Source organism: Budorcas taxicolor, chromosome 24, assembly GCF_023091745.1.
Source record: "Budorcas taxicolor isolate Tak-1 chromosome 24, Takin1.1, whole genome shotgun sequence".
Taxonomy (NCBI): domain Eukaryota; kingdom Metazoa; phylum Chordata; class Mammalia; order Artiodactyla; family Bovidae; genus Budorcas; species Budorcas taxicolor.
In genome coordinates this window covers 18,557,759-18,573,648 of record NC_068933.1, presented here as the reverse complement: position 1 = coordinate 18,573,648, position 15,890 = coordinate 18,557,759, and the positions used below count along the sequence as shown (strand labels likewise).

At 38.7% G+C, this 15,890-nt stretch overlaps 1 protein-coding gene and 2 non-coding genes across 3 annotated transcripts; all 3 read right to left on the bottom strand.

Annotated features, from left to right (window-relative positions):
* Positions 1 to 1,399: 1,399 nt before the first annotated feature.
* FRG1 (FSHD region gene 1) lies at positions 1,400 to 14,784 on the bottom strand. The gene is made up of 9 exons (XM_052661452.1): positions 14,568 to 14,784; positions 10,640 to 10,710; positions 9,214 to 9,339; positions 7,963 to 8,020; positions 7,523 to 7,637; positions 5,792 to 5,896; positions 3,540 to 3,631; positions 2,731 to 2,841; positions 1,400 to 1,510 (listed from the first exon to the last, which is right to left on the bottom strand). The coding sequence occupies exons 1-9, from the start codon at positions 14,627 to 14,629 to the stop codon at positions 1,474 to 1,476; spliced, it is 777 nt and encodes a 258-aa protein (XP_052517412.1). The 5' UTR covers positions 14,630 to 14,784; the 3' UTR covers positions 1,400 to 1,473.
* Positions 6,923 to 6,994, bottom strand: LOC128068431 (small nucleolar RNA U2-30). Its single transcript, XR_008201493.1, has one exon. It is a non-coding gene; the product is annotated as a small nucleolar RNA U2-30 (small nucleolar RNA).
* Positions 7,113 to 7,191, bottom strand: LOC128068433 (small nucleolar RNA U2-19). Its single transcript, XR_008201494.1, has one exon. It is a non-coding gene; the product is annotated as a small nucleolar RNA U2-19 (small nucleolar RNA).
* Positions 14,785 to 15,890: the final 1,106 nt, after the last annotated feature.

The window sequence follows — 15,890 nt, the reverse complement described above, 5'->3', positions numbered from 1 at the left end:
AATCCCTCCCAGCATCAAAGTCTTTTCCAATGAGTCAACTCTTCGCATGAGGTGGCCAAAGTACTGGAGTTTTAGCTTCAGCATCATTCCTTCCAAAGAAATCCCAGGGCTGATCTCCTTCAGAATGGACTGGTTGGATCTCCTTGCAGTCCAAGGGACCCTCGAGAGTCTTCTCCAACACCACAGTTGAAAAGCATCAATTTTTTGGTGCTCATCCTTCTTCACAGTCCAACTCTCACATCCATACATGAGCAATGGAAAAACCATAGCCTTGACTAGACGGACCTTAGTTGGCAAAGTAATGTCTCTGCTTTTGAATATACTATCTAGGTTGGTCATAACTTTTCTTCCAAGGAGTAACTGTCTTTTAATTTCATGGCTGCAGTCACCATCTGCAGTGATTTTGGAGCCCCAAAAAATAAAGTCTGACACTGTTTCCACTGTTTCCCCATCTATTTCCCATGAAGTGATGGGACTGGATGCCATGATCTTCGTTTTCTGAATGTTGAGCTTTAAGCCAACTTTTTCACTCTCCTCTTTCACTTTCAAGAGGCTTTTTAGTTCCTCTTCACTCTCTGCCATAAGGGTGGTGTCATCTGCATATCTGAGGCTATTGATATTTCTCCTGGCAATCTTGATTCCAGCTTGTGTTTCTTCCAGTCCAGCATTTCTCATGATATACTCTGCATATAAGTTAGATAAGCAGGGTGACAATATACAGCCTTGATGTACACATTTTCCTATTTGGAACCAGTCTGTTGTTCCATGTCCAGTTCTAACTGTTGCTTCCTGGCCTGCATACAGATTTCTCAAGAGGCAGGTCAGGTGGTCTGGTATTCCCATCTCTTTCAGAATTTTCCACAGTTTATTGTGATCCACACAGTCAAAGGCTTTGGCATAGTCAATAAAGCAGAAATAGAGATGTTTTTCTGGAACTCTCTTGCTTTTTCGAGGATCCAGCAGATGTTGGCAATTTGATCTCTGGTTCCTCTGCCTTTTCTTAAACCAGCTTGAATATCAGGAAGTTCACGGTTCATGTATTGCTGAAGCCTGGCTTGGACAATTTTGAGCATTACTTTACTAGTGTGTGAGATGACTGCAATTGTGCGGTAGTTTGAGCATTTTTTAGCGTTGCCTTTCTTTGGGATTGGAATGAAAACTGACCTTTTCCAGTCCTGTGGCCACTGCTGAGTTTTCCAAATTTGTTGGCATATTGAGTGCAGCACTTTCACAGCATCATCTTTCAGGATTTGAAATAGCTCAACTGGAATTCCATCACCTCCACTAGCTTTGTTCATAGTGATGCTTTCTAAGGCCCACTTGACTTCACATTCCAGGATGTCTAATCTTAGTTAAATCTAGCTACTGGTTCAGCAATAATTATAAAACAGCCCAATAATTCTGTAAAAGCATTGGTTTTATTAGTCAAAAAAAACAAAACAAAACAAAAGAAGACAGAAACAAAAATCCTGGTTATTTGCAGTATCTATCAGCTTTCAATTTGGCTCTCCTGTTTAAACAAAAAACAAATAATAAAAAAATTAATCTATTGAAAACATGTCATATAGTGGTCACCTGCTACTAAAATCATAAACTGTGTTTGGCAATTGTGCCCTCAGTTTCAGGTATTATCTTACCACACTGCTTATGGTAAAATATTTTAATTAAAATGTTTACTTCTCAATTTTATGTTTCATAATACATGGGATTTTATTCTTACCAAAAACACTTTTCCTAATCTTTAACTCATGTTGCCTAAGGACTTTTAAAATCCATAACAGCAATTTTAATTGCCTCTGAATTTAAGTATTGGCCTAAACTTCTATTTAATAAGGTGGGAATGTTGTATTTTCATAAGTGATAGAGGTTATAGGACACAAACCTTATTCTGTTTCTTTCAATTCCATATCCTGATTGCTTTTATTGCCTATTGTTGATTTCCTAGAAATAGGTACGTTAATATGCTCAGCTGGAAATAATCATTACATCATTTCTTGTCTTCAGGTAGTCACTTGATCAACTAGTTAACAGGAAACACCTGATAAAGCACTGTTATTATCAAGTAATCTAAAGAAATATCTTAAAGCTAACTTTGCAACATAAGACTTGAAAAGTGGCAGATTACCAAATTCTCTTCTGATCTGGTGCTTACTTGATTTGTATTTGTAAGCTCACAACTAAGCCTCTCCAACCATTTTACTAATGTTGGAAATCCAGGACACTACTTTCTTAAATAGGAACTAATAAACAAATATTAATAATGTGCTATGTTGAATATCCTGCACATGTATGAATTCAACTTAACAAAGTGCTTCAATTTCATCAATTTTATACTTAGAAATTTTAAAACTGATTTTTGTCTCATTTTTGGAAACCTGTAGTACTTTTGACAGAACCCACTGAATTTTAAAATTACTACTTCTCTCTAGCCCTGGTTTTAACAGTTACAAAAAAGTCGATGGTAAATGAATTTATGAAGTAGTTTCAGTCAAACCTGAATTGCTTGTAACAAAATATATAAGCCCTTGGAATCTGGCTATTTCCAAATATTTTTTCTTGGTGATCTTTTCCCAGACTTACAATGTCCCTTTTAAGGTAATACCACCACATTCAAAATTTAAAAATAAAGACAAATTTTTAAAATTACAGTAACTAAGAAAAGAACATGTGTTTATACACCACTTCTATTGGACACTGAAAATAGTTGGAAATGAATAAAAGTTTACTTACCTGTCCAGAAGTGTTTCATGCAAGAATCCATCTTTCCGGGCCTTTTTCAGAATTTTACTGTCTTCTTTACTTATTTTAAGCTTGTGGTCTTGGAAGCTCTGGAATTTTTTTCTGTTAAGAAAATGCCTTTCTTGAAAAATGTCTCAAACTTTGATTATACATGTTTACTAACAAGCTTACTAATATTTTAAGTTTTTCATTTACTAAAGAAAAACTGTTCTACTCAAATAATTTACAACTTTTCAACAACAAAAATGACTTTTCTACCTCACCATCAAGAAGGCAGTTGTCTGGGTAGCTCTACAAACTTAATTAACACTTGAGAGTGTTGGCTGGAGTCTCCTGTGTCCAGGCAACGTTTGACAGGCTTTATGTACTGACAGTGACAGCCACTCTACAGAGCAGGACTGTTGTTTAGTTGCTAAGTCGCATCTGACTCTTTGCGACCCCATGGATGGTAGCCCACCAGGCTCCTCTGTCCATGGGATTCTCCAGGCAAGAATACTGGAGTGGGTTGTCGTGCCCTCCTCCAGGGGATCTTCCCGCCCAGGGGATGAACCTGCATCTCCTGCTTGGCAGGCGGATTCTTTACCACTGAGCCACTGGGAAGCCTTGAGCAGGGAGAACAGACCAATCCAGGTGACGGGAATGTTGAAACCTGAACCCTTACGAGAGGCGCTCAGCTCAGTGCCCTATCCTAGAGTCTACATTATGTTGTCTGTTCTGTCTTTCAGGTCTTTTATTTTAGGTGTCTTGAGAAGCATGTCACTGCCAAACCTTTGGTTCTAAAAGAAAAAAAAAATACCTACACGTAATTGATTTCACACTGTTTGACATTTCCTTTGTCTTCTTCTGGAATATCATCTTTTTTCTTAGTTTCTCTTTCGGCGCAGGATCTGATCTATATATTGGAGATGAGAACACAGAGGTTACACAGTTATCTTCCCCTGCCCCACCTTACTTATTACAAAAGAACGTTCTAGATGATTTCTTATACAGAAGAAGAAAACAACTTAGCAGTTAGATTCAGAATAAAACAAGTTCTAGATATGTTTATATATACATGTAACTTACATAAATAATTGCTATTATTTGTTTCTTTAGATCCCTTACATGAGAAAAACTAAAGAGAAAATTACTTGAAAAGCATTTTACAGATCAGATATCACTATGCCAATTAGGCAATAATTTAACTAGTTTAATTTTGGCTCCAAAAGTAAATACAGTAGAATCAAATTATCCTGCTATTTAGTGTACACTTTATAACACTGAAAGTTTAAGACAGTAGCTGTTTTACTATGCACAGGCTTTTACCAAATGCTTCAAAGCTTTTAACATAACACAATTTGTTTCTACCTAATTGGAATTTATCCCTTTTAAATCCTTTTACCTTCAGAAGTTTTGACAGATACTATCACCTGCAATAGATTAACTGACACAGATATAACAATTAAGATCAACTGAGTAGGGCAAAGGGCTTCCCTGGTGGCTTAGATGGAAAAGGCTGCCTGCAATGCAGGAGGCTGGGGTTCGATCCCGGGGAGGGGAAGATCCCCTGGAGAAGGGAATGGCTACCCACTCCAGTATTCTTGCCTGGAGAATGGAGTGGGGCAGGAAGGGGATAGAATTCAGGGCCAAGGAACTGGCAATCTGCAACCCAAAGGACCAACATCTTGAAAGTGATCTCTGTGGCTTAGAGCACATTCCAAGATTGCTTTGAAAGTTGTAGGCAATAATAAGGCATGAGCAATTAATATGTGTGCAACCACTCTGGCTGGAGGAGTCCTCAAAAAACTGTGGAAATTCTATACTGTGACACTATACTGCCCTTGGCCGGAAGGGATGTGTTCTGGTAGATAAGGCCAGTCTATGAAGGTGGATGCTGACACAGACAAGCAGAGCCTGCAATGTGGAAGGGAGGGTGGACCGAGTCCTGGATTATCGCTGCTCAGAGGTTCCAGGTACCTGCCCAACCAAACAGACCCAGGGAAACCTGACAGGTACTTCATATAAAAATAGCTGCAACTGTTGATAAATACCGCATACTTTTTTTTTTTCCTTCGGTATCATTTTTAATTAAAAATGAAATAAATAGGTGAGTGGGATCTTAGTTCCCTGACCAGGGTAGAACCTGTGTCCCTGCAGTGGAAGCTTGGAGTCTTAACCACCAGACCACCAGAGAATGCCCCGCCAGCATTTTTCTAGTGACTTGCTTTTGGAGAAGCAATGTGCTGTGGAATGTAACTTCTAGGGCCAGTTGGGCCTGGGTATGCATTCTGTCTCCACTTTAGCTGTGTGACTTCGTGCAGTGACTGATCAAAACAGTGAGGATTTAAGGATGGTTAGCGGCTATTCCTCCCGTGGACAGTTAAAAGATAATAGTAACTATCTTATGGGAACACTAAAGACAATCATGCATGCGCCTGGAGCTATTTGTTTTAGTTTTATGTATTGAATAGTTGAAAAATATTATGACTAACACTTTTAAAAATTACAACAAAAGAAAATCTAGGTTTTAGATTTAAATTTTTTGGGATATTTTTAGCAGTGAAAATGGCTTTTGAGAAAACTATGGAAGATATACTAAAACTTCTAATTCCTGAGCTATCTAGAATGGTATTTCTTTCTCCATCAATCAACTCCAAATGATGAAATGAACAGTTACTGGTATTAACATTCTTGTTTCAAAAGATTAACGATATTTTTGAGGTTAAAAAGAATACCATAAGACTGTAAAACTAAAGATTATGAAAACTGAGAATATTTAAAAAGTAAAATCAAACATACGACACAAATTTAAAACAATGTATACACATACTTGATAGATGCATTTAAGTTATGCTGATAGTAGAGAAAATGTAACATGGATTTTTATGCTTTATTGATAAGGATTAGGCCACTTTAAAAAAGGCTTTTTTTCCTCATTTCTTTCTGCCTTCCACCATGGCCCTCACTAATGCATTACACACAGTGAGTGTGGATCAGATCGCAACATTTTAAACAGACGTAGTCTCATCATATATGTGACGTGCATTAGTCTATAGAAAATTCTCATGATTACCTTTATCATTTCTTCTTCTCCTGCCGTTTTACTTTTTGCTTCTATATCACCTGCTTCATTGCATCTAATAAAACAGCTATTGGAGGCCAGTAAAGCCATTTTCCCCTAAATGAAACAAAATAATAAGAAGTAAGTTATAAGAATATCTGCAAAAAGATTCTTAAGTCTTGACACTGAACTGATTCCTTCCCAAATCTAAAAGGAATCAGGAACAAGAATGTGAAGAAAATCTAGAAAATAAAAAAAACATAGAAAAGCAAATCAGAATCATTTATAATCTTACTACTCAAAGATAATCACATTAAATACTTCTAATATTAGATTAAATACTTTTAATCTACTATTAGTAGATTTAGTAGGACTAAATTCTAACTATATGGAATAGAATTATTTCCTTTGGTCTCCAAGATTTACTGGGATATACTTGATTTAGTAAGTTTTTTTTTTAATTAGCTTTAAAGAAAAAAAGATATAATGTATTTTACTCAAATAGTAATATTTTAAGATTTTACTCCATAATTAGAAAATATAAAAATATAATAGTTGAAGTATAATCAACTATACTTCAATAACATTAAAAAAAAAAGAAATGCAGAAAAAAGTAGAAAAGCTAGCCTTTGATGCCTTTGAATTTATTGCTCAGAACTTTTAAGAATCAATGTGTGAGGGACTTTTGGGTGTAGGAAGAATTTAATCATCTGTCATAACCAGTGACCAAATTGCTAATAACATGAATTTGATTTAATTTCTTATTTGAGGGAGTGAGGGCTGAGTTTTCTGTCATCTGCAGGACTCTTGGTGAGCTGGAATGTGGCTGTAATTTAGTCCAAGGTGATTTAAATCTGTGCTGCTGATTTTTCCGCTGAGTCCCTTTTCTGTGTTAAAGTTTTACTTGTTACACCAGGGACTTTTAAGTCTTTCTATAAAATTTTAAAACTTAGTGTCTTCCCCCAAAATAAAGTGAAACGAAAATCCCTAAAGTTCTGTATGACTGGTAGTATCTGACTCATCATATTGCCTTATGATATGCTGGCCTCTTCTGTTGATATAATGAGAAATAGCTATTCAGTTTCTTTGCCAATTAAAAAAAATTTTTTTTGTTTTTGCTACTGAATGTTTTTCTAAAAATTCTGAGCTCAGATCAAGTGTAGAAACCTTCACAGTTATAAAGGTCCATAGTAATAAAACCTTTCATCATTGCTCAGAACTGATCAGCCTTTCATACACACACACACTCACCCATCAATAAAGTCCTGAGTTATCTACTGTCACCTTTATACACACACACACACACACACATTTTAGTTTAAATTCTTTAGCTTCTCAGAACTACAGAGATCATGTATCAGGTAGACTAAAGGTCTTCTGATGCTCAGATTTGGCTATTTTCATCACTGATCCACTAAGAGCAGATCTCAGAGAACTGAATGAGTATTATCTTATATATTTTGGACATTAACCCTTTAACAGATATCTAGCTTGTAAGTACTTTTCCCCAATCCACAGCATGTCTTTTCACTCTGTTGATTGTTGTGTTTTTTTTTTTTTCCTGTGTTGCACTATTTTTTGAGATCTTTTGAAGGTTATGAATTCATGTTAGTTTGTAAAAATTTAATGCATATTATTGCACTCTACTTTTTTGTTTTTCCTGAATATATGCTCTCACTGACTGTTAGAGACTTTCTCCTACACTGAGAAGGAACTTGTAAAAAAAAAAACAATAGTACTTACATCTTGAAAGACGGGTTCCCACTGCTCTCTAGGTCCAATTGCATCTGAACGCCCAACAACAAGTCCGTCTGAATTTATACCAAGGTATTTTCCATAGCCAGACTTCAGGGCAATTCTTCAGATTAATAAAATAGTTAAATGTTAAAAACTGAGAGAAAATTAAATGTGGAACATAAAAACGTGTATGTAAAATTCAGATTAACCACAGTTCCAATGTTCAAAAGCCATGTATGGCAAGTGGCTACCATACTGGACAATGTGGTTCTGTGTATACAGTTTAATATTCTACTTTTTAAGTACAAGTACTACATAATACCTTATATTATGCAGCAAACATTTTCCCAAATTCATTCTTCTTCAAAAACACCACTTTTAATGGATATATCCTATTATATCATGTTGTATTACAATGTATTAATTATAGTTCAACTCAAGCTTACCTGGAATCAGACAATTTGACAGCTGTAAACTGCTCTGGAGGACTAGGGCCCTCATCAACTGCAAGAGAAAAACATTTTGAAGTAAATATGACATTTCTTATAAATATACATGTAAAAATACTCGTTAGCTTAAAAAAAGTAGCTCTTTCTCTTTTGAAACCAAAGGTAAGAATATTATATTATGTAATTATAATACAGTATATGGCCTTCCCTGGTGGTTCAGACAGTGAAGAACCCACCTGCCAACACAGCAGACGTGGGTTCAATCCCTGGGTTGGGAAGATCCCTTGGAGTAGGAAAAGGCTACCCACTCTGTATTCTTGCCTGCAGAATTCCATAGACAGAGGAGCCTGGCGGGCTACAGTCCACAGGGTCACAAAGAGTCGGACATGACATAGTATTCATAGTATCAAGAGTTACTTTATCTTCAAATGCAGATAACATTTGGTTCTAGATCATCAAGACTCACTTTGGACTTCTGACCTCTACAGTTGTGTGATAATAATAAATCTGTGTTATTTTAAGCCAAAAAAGAGAGAGAGAGAGAATAGTTTATCTTCTGTATGTAAAATCAAACTTTAGTTTTGTAAGACAGTCTCTAACAGTCAATGAGAACATATGTTAAAAAAAAACAAAAAAACTAAAGTTTAGTTTTACATACCTAATGAGATAGGTCAGCATGATGCTTATTTATTTAGTTACTTCCAAGATACTATCTCTTTGTGTTTTAAAATGCAGTCAGCACATAGACAAATAAGCACTTAATGTTTAAAAAACTAAAATGCTTTAATTTATTAAAGGGATGACCATTTGGACAAAAAGCTCTTAGTAATTTTCTAATTACTTCATGTCTCATTAGTGCTTCTTCCCATGCGCTAAATGGAAAGAGAAAACTTCAGATTAATAGTGCCCCGGGTTAGTTGTGGCGAAAGGTCTAAAGAGTAAAGGAATTCAAACTTTTGACTCATCTAGGTTTTCTTTTTCTTTCCTTTTATTATTTCAATTATTCACATTAGTTTTGATTGCCATGGATACCCTTTTGGAACTACACAGAATGTTTTCAAATGCTTACACTGGAAAGAGGGAGTTGCCAACAACGTAAATAGTGAGGAAGGAAGAAAGTGGAAGAAGTCAAATCAATGGATTCACCCCTCTGGCATACATTTGCTATTAGAATTTAAGTGAACGAATGCCATAAAATACTAACTTCAAGTGGCCTTTTCCATCCCATTGCCGCTACCAGACACAAACCTTCTTTATGTGGAGCTCCCAGTGTAAAAAGCCCATTGTCAAGTGCATGTATGTAGGTTCCTTTATCCATTTCAATTGCTATGGTTCCTGAAATCTCACCAAAGTTCGTTACTGTCCACCAGATTCCTAAAAGATAAAATCAGTCATTTAAATTTACATTTTGTATTTGTGATGGAAGGTTCTTACTTGCTGCTGTTGTCATTGTAACTTATTAACTTAAAAAAAATTTTTTTTGCAGTTCTGGAGCAGTTGAATTCAGAGAGATAAAAAACAGGATGGCGGTTGCTCGGGACTAGGGGAGAGTGAGGTATGGGCATTTATAATTTAATGGGTGAACAGTTTCAGCTTTGCAAGAGGAAAAATATTCATCTTGAATTGAAGATGGATGGTGGTGACGGCTGCACAGCAGTGGCGATGCACTTAATGACACTGAACTGTACATTGAAAAATGGCTAAAGTGATGGACTTTATGTTAGGTATATTTTACTACAGTTCAGATAATTTAGTGAGAGGTTTGCACAATAATTTGAGCTATTTCTGACTTATAATTTTTCAGTACAAAAAAAATGCTTTACTCAGAATCATCATTAACATCCTATGATCATTAATTCTTTCTTAAAAATGTAGTAGTGATATAAAATTATTTGTATATGTTCTGTGCTATACTGAACAAGTACACTTCATGTTGATTCTCCGCACATGACTTAGATTCTAGATTCAATACAGTCAATTCCATAGTCAATCCAATAGGATTTATTATAGAAAGTAATACATTGATTGTAAAATTTATATGGAAATACAAAGGCTCTACCAGATTATAAAGAAGTACAGAAGTATAAAGCTGGGAGATTCACACCACCTGATTTTAAGATTTTATGAAATGGCGCAGTAATCAAGACACATACATCAACAGAACAACACACAAACCGCTGGAACAGAGTCCAGAAATAGACTAACACATATAAAGTCAACTGATTTTCGGCAAAGACACCAAAGCACTTTAATGAGAAAGAAAGTCTATTCATCAATAGTGCTAGGACAACTGGATATCAATATGATAAAAAGAGAGAAAATAATTTGTAAAATATGGTTAAATGATATTTATATGTTTCAGGCCTTTAAAATGATGTATCAGCATCTCTGGGCTACTAAGTAGTCTAACAATGGCACCTATTAAGTCAGAGCCCTAAGTTTCCCCTCTCCTGTGCTTTGTTCTGATGATGAAGCAGAGGCATCAGACATCGACTGTGCTAGAACATAAAAGCAACCTGTAACTCTAATATTTGAGCATGTTAAGACAAATGTGACTTGGCCATAAATTCCTTCTACTTTCTTTTACTACTTATCCCTACTAGGAAAATATTTTTAAGGGAATCTCAACCAATGCTAACTTCGCTCAGAATGAAGTAATAGAAAATTGACTCACCAACAATATCAAGCTGAGTTTCTTCATCTTCTTCTCTCTTTCTCTTCTTCTCTTTGCTCTTTTTCTTCTTACTACAGGAGATAATTTATATAGATGAGTTTAGATATATTGATTTGCATACTAAATGTAAGATAGAATCTTAGAAGACTCTTCTAAGATGTACACTAATATATGAATTACTGATCGACAACAGCATCCCTTGATATACCCTCTTACTTCTGATACAGAGAAGTCACTTCTGATCCTCTTCATATTGTGTTACAGTTAAAGAGAACAGACTCTGGAGCCAGACTGCCTTTTAGAATCGTGATTCTGTCATTTCTTAGCTCTGTGATTTTTTGGGAAAATTTACTTAATCTGTCAATTTCCCCACCTATACAATACATTGTGAGGATAACAATTTAACCCAACTCTTACTGTGAGGATTAGGAGTTACGGCATAATCTTCATACATTACTTGTGAAAATGTAAAATGGTGCAACCAGAAGAGTTTGAAGTTCTTGAAAACTTAAACATGGAATTAGGTTTATGGAAACCACAGGATCTAACAATTCTCCTCCTAGGTTTACACCCAAGAGAAATGAAAACATAGGTCTGCATAGAAACTTGCATAAGAATATTCATAGCAGCATTATTCATTAGAGTCCCCAAAATGGAAACCCAAATGTCCATCAACTAATGAATGGATAAACAAAATGTGTTATATCCATACAATGGAGCTCTGGTGGTAGTTTAGGGACTCAGGCCTGTCTGACTATGTGCAACCCCATGGACTGTGGCCAACCAAGCTACTCTGTCCATGGGATTTCCCAGGCAAGAATACTGGAGTGGGCTGCCATTTCCTTTCCAGGGGATCTTCCTCACCCAGGGATCAAATCTGCATCTCCTGCATTGGCAGGCGGATTCTTTACCACTGAGCCACCTTCAGTTCAGTTCAGTTCAGTCACTCAGTCGTGTCCGACTCTGTGTGACCCCATGAATCACAGCACGCCAGGCCTCCCTGTCCATCACTAACTCCTGGAGTTTACCCAAACTCATGTCCATTGATGTGGTGATGCCATCCAATCATCTCATCCTCTGTCGTCCCCTTCTCCTCCTGCCCCCTATCCCTCCCAGCATCAAAGTCTTTTCCAATGAGTCAGCTCTTCGCATGAGGTGGCCAAAGTATTGGAGTTTCAGCTTTAGCATCAGTCCTTCCAATGAACACCCAGGACTGATCTCCTTTAGGATGGACTGGCTGGATCTCCTAGCAGTCCAAGGGACCCTCAAGAGTCTTCTCCAACACCACAGTTCAAAAGCATCAATTCTTCAGCGCTCAGCTTTCTTTATAGTTCAACTCTCACATCCATACATGACCACTGGAAAAACCATAGCCTTGACTGGACGGACCTTGGTTGACAAAGTAATGTCCCTGCTTTTGAATATGCTATCTAGGTTGGTCATAACTTTCCTTCCAAGGAGTAAAAGTCTTTTAATTTCATGGCTGCAATCACCATCTGCAGTGATTTTGGAGCCCCCCAAAATAAAGTCAGACACTGTCTCCACTGTTTCCCCATCTATTTGCCATGAAGTGATGGGACCGGATGCCATGATCTTTGTTTTCTGAATGTTGAGATTTAAGCCAACTTTTTCACTCTCCTCTTTCCCTTTCATCAAGAGGCTTTTTAGTTCCTCTTCACTTTCTGCCCTAAGCGTGGTGTCATCTGCATATCTAAGGTTATTGATATTTCTCCCGGCAATCTTGATTCTAGCTTGTGCTTCATCCAGCCCAGCGTTTCTCATGATGTAGTCTGCATTTAAATTAAATAAGCAGGGTGACAATATATAGCCTTGACGTACTCCTTTTCCTATTTGGAACCAGTCTGTTGTTCCATGTCCAGTTCTAACTGTTGCTTCCTGACCTGCACACAGATTTCTCAGGAGGCAGGTCAGGTGGTCTGGTATTCCCATCTCTTTCAGAGTTTTCCAGTTTATTGTGATCCACACAGTCAAAGGCTTTGGCATAGTCAATAAAGCAGAAATAGATGTTCTTCTGGAACTCTCTTGCTTTTTTGAGGATCCAGCAGACGTTGGCAATTTGATCTCTGGTTCCTCTGCCTTTTCTAAAACCAGCTTGAACATTGGAAGTTCACGGTTCACGTATTGCTGAAGCCTGGCTTGGAGAATTTTGAGCATTACTTTACTAGTGTGTGAGATGAGTGCAATTGTGTGGTAGTTTGAGCATTCTTTGGCTTTGCCTTTCTGTGGGATTGGAATGAAAACTGACCTTTTCCAGTCTTGTGGCCACTGCTGACTTTTCCAAATTTGCTGACATACTGAGTGCAGCACTTTCACAGCATCATCTTTTAGGATTTGAAACAGCTCAACTGCAATTCTATCATTTCCACTAACTTTGTTTGTAGTGTTGCTTCCTAAGGCCCACTTGACTTCACATTCCAGGATGTCTGGCTCTAGGTGAGTGATCACACCACGATGATTATCTGGGTCGTGAAGATCTTTTTTGTATAGTTCTTCTGTGTATTCTTGCCACCTCTTCTTAATATCTTCTGCTTCTGTTAGGTCCATACCATTTCTGTCCTTTATTGAGCCCATCTTCACATGAAATGCTCCCTTGGTATCTCTAATTTTCTTGAAGAGATCTCTTGTCTTTCCCGACCTGGGAAGCCCTTAATGGAATATTATTCCGCCATAAAAGGAATGAGTACTGATACAACATAGATGAATCTTGAAAATGTTATCCTAAGTAAAAGAAGCCAGACACAAAAGGCTGCATATTGTATCGTTCAGTTGTGTCCAATCCTGCATATTGTATGATTCCATTTATATGGAATGTTTATGAGGCAAACTGATACAGACAAAAGGTGGATTAGTGGTTGCCAGGGATTAGGGGATGAGTAGAACGTGGAGTGACTGCTAATGATGGTGGGGCTTCCTTCTAAGAGGATGAAAATGTTCAGCAACTCAACAGTGCTGAGCTTTGTGAATATACTAAAAACCACTGAATTCTAATTTAAAAGGGCGAATTTTATAGTATATGTAGTATATCTCAACAATAAAAAGCCCAAGAGTGACTTTTAAAAAAGTTAACAGGTATTGCTTAGAACAGTTCTTGGCACATATGAAATGCTACATGTGTGTTAACTATATTGGCAGTTATAATGACTATAAGACACACTTACTTGTATTTTCATCACAAAATAAGCTTTCAGAAGCTAACTCTCTCCTCCCTCCTATGAATTCAGGCAGTAACAGTTTCACATGTATTCAGGATAAATTCTTAATCCCAGACTCCTAGGCAGAGTTCTTAAGAGTCATGGCTTCAATTTGCTTCTTAACACCTTCTTTCCATCCCATCTAAAAGTACCTAAAACTCTTATCACTGAGACCAGGATGAAATGCTCAGTATTTGCATAAATCATCAGCCCTGAGCAAATCGACTAGTTGGGTAACTTCTTCTTGCATTTGGCTCTACTTATTTACTGTACACGCCACCTCGTTTAATCCTCAAAACAACCCTTTTGGAGTATCACTAATCCCCTCCCAAGAGGAAGCTCAAAGATACTAACGAACCTGTCACAAGATTAGTAATTGGCGGAGTCCAGATTCGAACCCATAGCCTTTTCAAAATCCGTATCTGCATATTGCATTAAAATTAATTTTTTTAAAGGTGGCAGGGAGGCAATGTTGAAAACAGTTATCCCTAATAAAGGAAGTTACTGTTAAAACCAACACGATCAGACTAACACAGCCCTACCAAGCATAGGTCTGGAGGTGGGGGTTCATCAAGGGAAATCCGACCTTGTGGCCTCCTGGCTCCTTGTGGCTCCAGGTGGGCGCTGACGCCCCAGGACACTCGCCCCAGGGAGGGGAAGGCTGAGCGGCGTCGAGAAAGAGGGCGAGAATCTCCCACGCAAACCCGCGTCCTTACCTCTTGGCCTTGGTTCCCTTGAGCACGAGTTTGGTGGACTTCACATAGGAGTATTCGGCCATGGTCGTGGCAAAACACGTGAACCGGCGCAGGAGCGGGCGACGGAGTCACAAAAGTGGAGACGGGGCCCGAGCTCCCCGAAAACGTACGCTCCACTGGAGTGGCCGCGTCTCCCCCCCGGTCCCTGGCTTTTTCTCACCCCAACGTCAAGTCCCAAGTAGAGTTCCACTTCCTGTTTACAGCCTGGGTACGGCATCCGCAGAGGGCCAAAATAGACCCGCGTGTTTTTTTTTTTTGTTTTTTTTGTTGCCTGCGCCCTGAGAACGGGCCTTTCCGAGTGCCGAAGCCGGGGAGCCGCGCCCTCTGGTGGACGCGGTGGGTCTCGCAGCCGAGCTGGGCGACTGGAGCCGCTCTGGAGTAAGTCCGCCTGCGAGGTCTCGGGAGGAGGCGGTAATTAGCTCAGGGATGCGATGACTCACATCAGCCCTCCCGAAGCCGCCTCGTGGACTGCTCCTGACTGCGCGCCGCAGCCAAGGGCTGGGCTCGCGTGTGCGCCGGGGGCGTTGAGTAACACAGGGCGCATTGTTTGGCCTTGGGCGACTTCACAAGCCGTCTCAATTCCGTAAACTTTTATTGTACTGTTCGTACTTACGGAGACTCGAGTAATGCAGAGGAAACAAACAAGGAATAAAATAAAAGACAATTAAGTGCCAGCGTTCGGGCGGAAGATCTCACTAGCGCTGCAGGATTTTGGGTGGAGATGGGCAGGCGGGTGACAGGGAAAGCTAATGCTTTCAGAGAGGTCTTTCTCCGTATAGGGTGGGTCTTAACAGGCTTCCACAGCTTCAGTCCCTGCTCCCATCTCTTCAACAGTTTTATAATCTACTTCCCTGATTCCATCGACTCTCCCTTCCAAACCATCTACTGTAGTGCCGAGTGATCTCTCTAAAGAAACAGCTGATCATTATCCCCCTTGTTTTTGTTGAGTCTCTAAGTCCTATCCCACCCTGTGACCCCCATGTACTGTGGCACCCCAGGCTCCTCTGACCTCCACTATCTCCCGGAGTTTGCTCAAATTCATGTCCACTGAGTCACTGATGCTATCTAACCATCTCATCCTCTGTCGTCCCCTTTTCCTCTTGGCCTCAATCTTTTCCAGCGTCAGGGTCTTTTCTAGTGAATTGGCTCTTTGCATCAGGTGGCCAAAGTATTGAGGCTTCAGCTTCAGCAACAGTCCTTCCAATGAATATCCAGGGTTGATTTCCTTTAGGATTGACTGGTTTGATCTCCTTGCAGTCCAAGGGACTCTGAAGAGTCTTCTCC

Coding starts and splice junctions, on each gene's coding strand:
- FRG1 (XM_052661452.1), bottom strand. CDS start 14,629: ATGGCCGAATACTCCTATGTGAAGTCCACCAAACTCGTGCTCAAGGGA. Junction 2,842..3,539: donor CAGTGTGAAATCAATTACGT/GTAGGTATTTTT, acceptor TTTTCTTAACAG/AAAAAAATTCCAGAGCTTCC. Junction 1,511..2,730: donor CATGAAACACTTCTGGACAG/GTAAGTAAACTT, acceptor TTGTTTAAACAG/GAGAGCCAAATTGAAAGCTG.